At 27.0% G+C, this 9,896-nt stretch overlaps 3 protein-coding genes across 3 annotated transcripts in view; 2 read left to right on the top strand and 1 right to left on the bottom strand.

Moving 5' to 3' along the window:
• Positions 1-34: 34 nt before the first annotated feature.
• LOC119669242 (supporter of activation of yellow protein-like) lies at positions 35-3,303 on the top strand. Its single transcript, XM_038079066.1, has 5 exons — positions 35-313; positions 386-659; positions 721-868; positions 2,100-2,288; positions 2,352-3,303. Exons 1-5 carry the CDS (start codon positions 228-230, stop codon positions 2,888-2,890), a joined length of 1,236 nt encoding a protein of 411 aa, XP_037934994.1. The 5' UTR covers positions 35-227; the 3' UTR covers positions 2,891-3,303.
• Positions 3,304-6,022: 2,719 nt separating this feature from the next.
• On the bottom strand, positions 6,023-7,278 carry LOC119669241 (pyridoxal phosphate phosphatase PHOSPHO2-like). Its single transcript, XM_038079065.1, has one exon. It carries the CDS (start codon positions 7,087-7,089, stop codon positions 6,319-6,321), a length of 771 nt encoding a protein of 256 aa, XP_037934993.1. The 5' UTR covers positions 7,090-7,278; the 3' UTR covers positions 6,023-6,318.
• Positions 7,279-9,116: 1,838 nt separating this feature from the next.
• LOC119666396 (dual specificity protein phosphatase MPK-4-like) overlaps positions 9,117-9,896 on the top strand; it is a 2,451-nt gene continuing 1,671 nt past the window's right edge. Inside the window, exons 1-2 of the mRNA XM_038075674.1 lie at positions 9,117-9,451; positions 9,635-9,766. Coding sequence (XP_037931602.1) covers positions 9,283-9,451; positions 9,635-9,766 — 301 coding nt within the window. The 5' untranslated portion in view covers positions 9,117-9,282. The remainder of the gene's footprint in view (positions 9,452-9,634; positions 9,767-9,896) is intronic.

Below are 9,896 nucleotides of genomic sequence, written 5' to 3'. Positions count from 1 at the left end.
TTTGTTTTATTAATATTCATTTTATTATCTCTAAAAATAGCCGTAAAGAGGATCGCCCAAAATGTTTGGATTTACAAACCTTAACAATTAATGTGCCATTACCAATAGAAGCGCCGTCTACAACACTTGTCAACCGTCCAATTGCAGATGCAATTACAAATGCAATAGTAAAAGAGTCAATAAAGGAACCACCAACATTATTAAAACCAAGAAATTTTAATAATTTAATGGTTAAAGAAATGTCTTATCCCTTATCATTAGTTCCGGGTCAATTTTGTGAAAAGTATCGGAAATACACATCTACTGAATTACGGTAATTATATTCATATTATGAATATACAAATACATAAAAACTCATATAAATGTATTTTTATAAATTTTACAGTTGCTATCCTATAAATACAGTGCTGGATAATCCACATTCATTACAAAATTATATGAAAGATTTGAATGCTTCGGAAATAGATACGGAAATAGAAAATAAGCACAAATCTACTAAAAGTGAAAACAATAATCAACAATTTGAACAAAATCAAAGAGCAGAAACACATGATAGTTCTTTACGAAGTAGTATTGAAGATAACGTGAAAAAAGATATGCCAATAGAATATGTAAGCACTTCCGAATCCTCTTCAAGTGAGGAGAGCTCCAGCGAATCGGTAAGAATTAGTATAAATATTTCTTGCGTTTATATTAACCTTATTGTTTTATTATCTCTAGGATTCTGATTCCGAGTGTTCGTCGTCATCCTCATCTTCTGAAAGTGAAACAAATCTCTCTTCATGCAATGTTTGTCAACGTACTCAGCATCGAAACCTTAAAGATTTACCAGAACGATTTATAAAGTGTTACACTTGCCGCCGGAAAGGTATGTATATTACACTAACTGTTTAGAATAATTTATAAGCTGTGTACGAATAACAAAAATAATATATTCTAAAATTTAGAAAATCTTTAATTTATGTTTTATATTTCTCATATAATAATTTCTACTGCTTGATTTACCATGATTAGATTTAAATTTTGTCACTGTCATCCCTTTTTCTATTCAAAGATAGATAAATAAATTGATTTCAAAAAAATTTGAATTATTTTATATATAATGCCAACACTTAACAAACTTTACTTGAGTTGTCACTATAGCATAAAGTCGTGTGGATTCATGCTGTAACAAGAGCGTGTGTTGGCATTTTATATTTATATCTACATCTGAACAGATCTATCCAAAATTTAGGTTAATTAAATAAACCGAAACATTCCAAATGTCAAATTTTTGAGGATCATTCCAAATTCCAAATTTGAGAATCATTCCAAATTCCAAATTTGAGAATCATTCTTAAAAGCTAACATAAGGTTTATTTATTCCTCTCATTTTATTAAATATTTTACATAGTTAAAAAGATTATCGCTCTAATATTTATAACGTTGCAATGTTTATAACGTTCTTTACTTTAAATACGGTACTACATTGAGTCCTATTGATCTGTGATGCCGTCCCATGGAATTTGTAGGTTTCTTTACCTCCAGTTAGACTAGTTTCAATTGTTCCCACGCAGACTTTCATATTTGTCCTACCCCTCTTCAATGTCAACCTACACTTAGATCCATCCTAACACATGTATTCGTATTGTAATTCTGTTTGTGTTTCCCTGCTATGTAGATCTTTGCGGATTATAATCCACAACTATTGAGATTGCCATATATATGTCTAATTAAAACTAATCTGTTGGGATTTGGATTTATAAATTATATAAACTATTAGGTCCAAAACAATAAGTTCTAGTATTTGTTAAAGTATGTACTGATGGTTAAACACAATTTGTATAAAAAAACTGATTTATTAATTATTTTAATAAAATGATACAAATAATAGACTATTAGCAACTGAATTAAGATGTGAATTGAACTGATATAAAAATTGTGGTTAATACATTGTTAATAAATTATTTGAGGGATATTAGTTTTTGCATTTCTTTTAAAAACTCAAAATCATTCCATCATTTCTCACTCATGACATGGTTAGATTCATTTATTGTTAATTAATTTCAATTTCTATTAATCATATTTATATTAAAAAAAATGTTAATTGTTAATTTAAGTTCATCCGAGCTGTGTTGAAATGCCCCATCGAATGATGTTAAGAGTGCGTAATTATAACTGGCAATGCAACGAATGCAAGTGTTGTGTTAAATGCAAGCGCAAGCAGGATGAAAATAAAATGCTGTATTGTGAGCAATGCGATAGAGGATATCATATATACTGTATAAATATAAAATCAGTTCCCGATTGTAAGTAAAAAAAATGTGTTAATGATATTTAATTGATAAATGAATGTATTTTAATATATTAAGGTCGTTGGAGCTGTGAACGTTGCAGTATATGTATGCGATGTGGTGCTACTAAACCTGAAGGATTGCCGCAAGTTCAGCAACAAACTTTAACATCTCCAAACGGAGAAAAAGTCAAACAAGTCAAACACAAAAAAGTGAAATGGATTAATGAGTATCGTATAGACCATATAACCAAATTAAGAGAACACTGTTCGATGCTTTGTGTGCCATGTGGACGTGCAAAAACAGTGAAGCGAACAGTACCTGCATTACCGAATATAAATAATAATTTTAATAATAGTAGCAACACTATTAATGCTAGTGGTGTGAATAGTAATATAAATGCAAGTGCTACAAATGCTGTTCAAACATCAACGGTGCAACAAAAACAGCAAATTAAAATTCAACAGTGCAACAACACTCAAATGTCGCCACCTCCTACTCCAGCTCCATCATCTGTTATTAATACAGCAGCAACAACACCGGTTACACCAGTAATAAAAACAAATTCGAATAACAATTCAAGTGGAGGAACGGTAATACCACCGGTAGTTGCCTGAGTGGGGGTAATACGGTATTGTCCAAAACGGAGTATTACAGATTTATAGTAGTAACTGAATACGCAATCTACATATGCAAATGGTTAAAACTTAGTGCTAAATATTAGTCTATATGTGTGTAAAAACTGAAACGTATATTATAATTTATTTTGTTTTATTTTTTTTTTAATCACACCATTGTGTGATTTTATATTTGTACTTTTATTTCTTTTAAAAAATAAATGCGTTATTTAATACTAACTAAATTTGTGATTCAATCAAAAAGTATTCAATTATGAAGCAAAAATTTCGCATTTTTTTAAATATATAATAGGCTACACATATACTTACAAGTTAAGTTTAATAAAATGAAAATCTTTTTGTATTATTTTTTTATAATAATTTAGTTTTTTATTTAAGTTAAATAATTAATTATTTAAGAAATTACTTTTACTATTTTTATGAAGCTAATTAGCTTAATTTAAAACAGCAGATCAAATAAAGCATAAAATTAAATTGAAAGAACAAATTGTACATGTAAAATATTATATTAGTATATAGGAATTCAATATAGTTTAATACTATTCAATATTAATTTATTAACTTAAATGTAAGTATGTAATAAAATATTAGAATTTTATAATAGAGAAAGGTAAATTATCGAACTCGTTAAAACTAAATAAAATTGATAAAAAATTTTATCATGTTAAATGCCTTCTTTGTAATATAATCATAATATTAAATAGTTAATGTACATAACAGTGTTTAATTCAGATTACATAAAATAAATAAAAGTACTAAAAAGATGAAACACCCGAAAGAGACTAAAATTAAAATTTTATATATTAAATATAATAAAATTTAGTTTTATTTTAGCTTTAAGCTATAATTAATTTAACATATTACATATTTTTTTGTATTATTTATATATAACATTTAAATTTAATAAAATTTAGATATAGTAAGTTTCATTTACTTAAATTAGTGATTTAAGAATATTTTATACTTATTGTAATATATAGCAGTATCAAATATATTGCTCAAAACATATGAAATATATATATAGGTAAACATTAAATTAAAAACTGTCTTAAAATTTGAATTTGGTTTATTTTTACTATTACAGTACTTGTATAAAGCGGGCATAAAACGGTTTATTTCTTATTTATATTTAGTTATGAGACTATAAATTTAGGTTTACTTTTAAAATTTACCAAATATTAATAAATCTGTATTTATATTTAAAAGATTTTATGTATAGTAATGTTTCGAATTATATACTCCCGCCACAGCAACTGTGCTGTTACAATATCTTAACAATTAGTTCAAATTAGTTATTAAATGCTTTATAAATGCAATAGTTTTATTATATACATATGTAAGGTATTTTTCAAAAACTGATCTACAAAAATATTGTAGTTTATGTAAAGTTATGAGCATTATGTTAAATTTTTTTTTTTGTATAGTTGTTTATATTGGGTAAAATATCTGAAATTATTAATTATAATATAATGCCTTAAACATGTAAGTAACTAAAAAATATAAACAAAATGATTTGTTTTATAGTTTTAAAAACTAAGTCTTATTAGTATGGCACATGCAATCAAACGGCTTTCCACATAATATTCGTATTTATAATAAATGATGTGAATTTAATACGATAATTTATTCATAGGTTTGCATAACAAAATTTTATAAATTTACATTATATGTTGTAAACAGTTTAAAAAAAAACTAATTTATTTTTTCAATCCATATATTACTAAAGTTTATGTAATATGCATGTTTGATCATAAGCAAAATTATTTTTGTACAATAATTTAATTTAAAATATAAAAATATCGTAAAAAAATGTGAAATTTTATTTAAACATTACAAATTTCTATTAATCTTAAATAAATATTAAAAAGATTAGTTTGAAAGTGTGATATCCAGTCATAATCGCATTTGATAGCAGAAGATTATAAACAGAAACAGAAGATTATAAACCTCACACTTAATTAGTGCATAGAAATTATTATAACAAATGGAAATGATAACTATTATGGTTAAAATAATTCCATTTGAATAATAATAACTTCAGAAATCTAAGATAGTATATTTCTGCCCATTTTACCAGTTTTTTGGCAAATTATTTTGACTGTCAGTAAGCAATAATAACATCTATGTGTTGATATTTACGCTTAATAAAAATACAAGCATCTATTTTATCTTAGTAGTTCTACAATAACATTGAATCTTTTTACAAGTTTCTGAATTTATATTTATCTTCATTTACGCTATAATACATATTACAAAGGTAGAAATAAACATCATTATTAAAACAATAAAATTAAAACAGGCTAGACTTTCACTAAAAGCTTATTAAAATTTAAATCTATTAATAAAAATTAAACATTTTAAAATTTTAAGATTGAAATTCTTCACAGAATATTTGGTTAAATTTAAAGGATAAAAGTTAATATAATAATAGATCTCTACCATTTCTTTAGCATGTTAAACTCATAGTCAAATGCTAAGTTGTTGGATTGTTAAAAAGATATCTCGTGAATGCGTATTTTTTTAATTTGACCGGAGTTTACTAAAACGTTAAAAACCATTTCAAAAAAAATTACATGTAAATAAACTGGCAACAGCTGACTTGGCAATCCAATTTATATATGCTAAATATTGACATATCATGCCAATTAATACAATTTACCATATTAAATAAGATCGTGAACACCCTAGTACTACAATTGTAACAATTTATTACTGATTTGTAGCAGCATCCTATGATCTGCTTTTTGAGTTCCTGCTGGAAGGAACAGCCGGAACTTGGTCGCTTAAATTCAATTTTGATGAAATTCCATGTGTTTCACACGTAATGTATTAGCACGCAAAATATTACTTATTTATCAACAATTTTGTAAAGTCCAGCATTGAAACTAATTTTTCACCAAGTCTAACATAATGTTTTATTTTATTATATATAATTTCATACATATATGTATATATTTTTTACATATACTTATTTTTTTGCATATATATATGTATGTATATCCAGAATGTAAATTAAAACAAAATGAAAATTAGTTAAAATCATACATATAATTTATTTTTTCGAATACATTATAATACTTACATATATATTTTAATAATTACTCAAGATCAAAACATTTAAACATAAATTCTTAATATAATTTTTTTATGTGCATGAAATATATTCTTAAATAAATAGCAGACGCATTCAGTGTTGGGGAATATACTCGTAATTACAGTCTGCCTAATATTTTATATAACCAGAGATTTGTATACATAATACTTATTGCTATAATAATGTTTACTCATCTCATCTTAACATTTGCTCAAGGTAACAATAAAAATCTTCTATATATGTATATATAAAATATATGGTCACAAAATAATCTTATCTACTTCTTATTAAACTGTATAGTTGTTTGCAGTTTTTACTGTGCTTCGTCTTTATGGAACAACATTTTTTCCAATTGTTCAAGTAAGTCAAAACCATTTTCCCAAATAACCAAGAGCGGAGGATGTCTCAGCTGGTCTTTGTGTTTTCGAAATTTCTTTTCCAAAGCAAAGCCCTCTCGAGCGCAAGCGATGTCAGTACTGCCAAGTTTAGTGATTGGACAGAAATCATTACTTCCATCGCCTACGTAAATTAAGTTGTCATAACGTATGTTAGAGTGAAGATCTTGCTTTGTGAGGAAGCGTTCTAGCACTTGCTTTTTACATAAATTTGGTGCACTCACATGACAGGTTGTTTGGTGATGATACGGCTTGATGCCTAGTAAGCCGTGTTCATTAAAAACTGCCGGGTTAGTGAATACTTGTAGAAAGTGCTCCGATAAATTATGTGCCTTGAGCCATTCGTCAATAAAAATACTATTAGAGTCACTTATGATGATTAAATCAAAATTGTTTTGCTGCTTCAAACGTTTTATTAGTCGCACAAATCCTGGCACTTCCGGTATAGCACGCACTGCGTCACAAATTTTATATTTCGTAACTTTTTCCTCGTGCAGCATATGAAATATTTTCTGCATATATTGTGTCCATCCAACTGTTTCTATTAACTTGTTCACATCGGAAGTTAAGAGATTCTGGGGTAGCAGATCTCGAACTACAGTGTCCGTATTCTGTGCAACTATTGTGCAATCGAAATCAAAAGCAATTAAATACTTCTTGGTAGTTAATGGTATCGTTTGTTGTGCCATATTTTCGTTGTGTAAAATTAAATAAAATCTGAATTCGCAGCTTTAATTCCGACGTGTTCAACAAGTTCTCCACTAATGATGCTCGTTCTAAATGCAAATACAAATGCCTGCAGCTATTTTTGTTTGCTCTTTGTTTTCCAATTGGAAGAATTGTTTGTTGTTATTTTATCTTTGTTTTCTTTTGCATTAGAATCAAGGTCATCATATGGAAAATTAAGTTTTTATGGTATATAACTGGAGGAACGTTAATTAGATGGAAACAGGGAGAAAGACATTTTTTATAAAAATGTGTAGTTTGGGCACTATGTAGATTTCCATACCCTACACACTAAACTGTATGATAACATATTATATATAATATAATCGAGTTTTACGAATCGATATAACTATGTCCGACTGTAAAATATTTATTGACAATTTACTCGCTTCGTTAATATAATTTACCCGCTACTGCCCAGAACCATTTTTGCCGTGGTAATTGTGGATTATTTTACGACATAGATTTGAGTTTATGTTTTCATGTATTCAATATTAATGCATGAACACAAATAGGATAAGAGTTTGAAAAGACAAAAGTTTAAACAGTTTTATGTGGTATTTAAATAAAATACTATACAAAATAAACTTATGCTGAAAACACAATTAACGCTATACGATGCGATAGTGGTTGCAGTACTAACAAAGGTACATGCCCAATTGCTTTTATGCAACACACAGTACTGTCAAATTTTTAAGTGTGTCGTAACTGTAAGCAGAAGAAATATTGCGCTAAACAATAGTAGAGTGAATGTTATATGAAGAGCATACGGTTCTTTATTTTGTTGTATGTTGTGGTTGATATATGTTAGAATGAATGTTATATGAAGAGAATACGATGCTTTATTTTGGTAACTCAATTTAAAATAAAAATGAAAATGGATAGTAGACTTAAATGGATAGTATCTTAAAAATGTTCTAAATTTCCAAATTCACAACGTCATATATATGACATGGTTATTTTATTAGAATATTCTATTAATTGCTACTTGTTTTCGGGCTGTAATCCGAGTCTATTAAATTTGTGTTATTAGGAAATTTACAATATAAATTCAAAAACTATACTTAAGCATTGAATAACCAGATTATAATAATATAAATTCTATCGATCGTCTATCCATTGGTGTGATAAATTACGCTGTTGTTTTTGGGAAGCTCACCGAAAGTTAATTATGTTTTAAGTAATTATTTGTTATTAGTGCATACACAAATTGGTAATTATAAGCTAAATTAAGGGTATATATTTAAATAATATATAGATAACATTTAATATTTTATTTTTGTTCATATGAATTGTATTTGAAGGACCAATTGCAGAACACCGTGTGATTGCTATGAATTACTTTTGTAGAATATATGTATAATGTAATAAATAACATAATGTAATAAATATTAATAGATAATCAATTTGTTTTCAAAAAAAAAAAAAAAACCCGATACCAGCAAATATCTCTGTCGAAATTTGAATATGCTACACAGATTATACTTGTACATTTTATTTCAAGTAATATTTGTGTTGATGTATGAATCAGCTGTTTTGGTTTGAATTTAAATTTTTGTATTGGTTTTTTCCGCAGCACTAGTGTTCTCACCAGATTTTACAGAAAGCTGTTCCATGAAAATCTGTGTAAAGAGTGTAATTTGGCACTTTATTTGTGTTACGCTCTCAGTTTGTACTTTACTTGTGATTAACTAGAGTTTTACTACGAGTAGCTAGTGGAACAGACCTATTATATTATAAAACTCTGTGAATAGTTTCTATGTTTAATTATAATATTATTACTAATATCATATGTTTTTGCTCTTCTCTGTGATAATCTAAATATTAACTGTTAAAACGTATTACAAATAAAAAAAAATTATGTGAATACATTTTCAATTTACATTTTTGCATTATAACAGATTAGTAGTATATTATATATGGTCAGAATGAATGTTTAAAATTTTATTAAGAATATTAATTTTTAAATATTCTCAACACACTGTCGTTTGTATATTTCTTTCATATCAGCTGTCACTTCGCAGCTAACTTCAATACAAACAGCAGCGCTCATTCATGTGCGGTTGTTCGAATAGTTTGGGTGTAGGAACGATTTGCGCGTAATTGTTTTTGTTTTTGCTGTTGAGCGTATAACGCGTAAACAAATAGAATTTACAATGGAAACAAATGAAAAACAACAATCTTGTTCTGTAGCAAATTCTACAACAAGAAAATCAAATGCTTCTTTCAATTTAAAAAGTTATAAAGTGCAAGGAACGTTGTTACGTGAGGATTTTGATGGTGGTCCCGTTAGTTTGGATGAAATAACAAACGGTTTATTTTTGGGTAAGTGTTTACGAAGAGACTCATAATCATTTTATATATTATAAGTATTAATATATATTTATGTACATTTAAAAAATAGTTTCAAAATGTATGAAATAATTTATATGAATGTTCAATGTTCTATAACTGTTCATGTTGTAAATTGCTTTTTTTCCACTAACTTTGTATTATATATTTGTATAGGTAACTTATCTGCAGCAACAAATATGGAAACTTTGAAGTCCTTCAAAATAAAACATATTTTAACATTGGACACTGTGCCTCTACCAAAGCATATATTGGAAGCAACGTTCCTTACTACAAAGTTTATACAAAGTAAGTTGTATGTATAAGTAATACCAACATATAATCAATCAATTTATATATGTTGACTTTATATTATTAAACATGATAATACTATTATTTATACAAGTCAATTCAAACGTGTATATAAACCAAACACTAA

This window comes from Teleopsis dalmanni, chromosome 1, assembly GCF_002237135.1.
Source record: "Teleopsis dalmanni isolate 2A chromosome 1, ASM223713v2, whole genome shotgun sequence".
In the NCBI taxonomy this organism is placed as follows: Eukaryota; Metazoa; Arthropoda; class Insecta; order Diptera; family Diopsidae; genus Teleopsis; species Teleopsis dalmanni.
The sequence above is the reverse complement of the archived record's forward strand: the minus strand, read 5'-3'. Positions and strand labels throughout refer to the sequence as shown.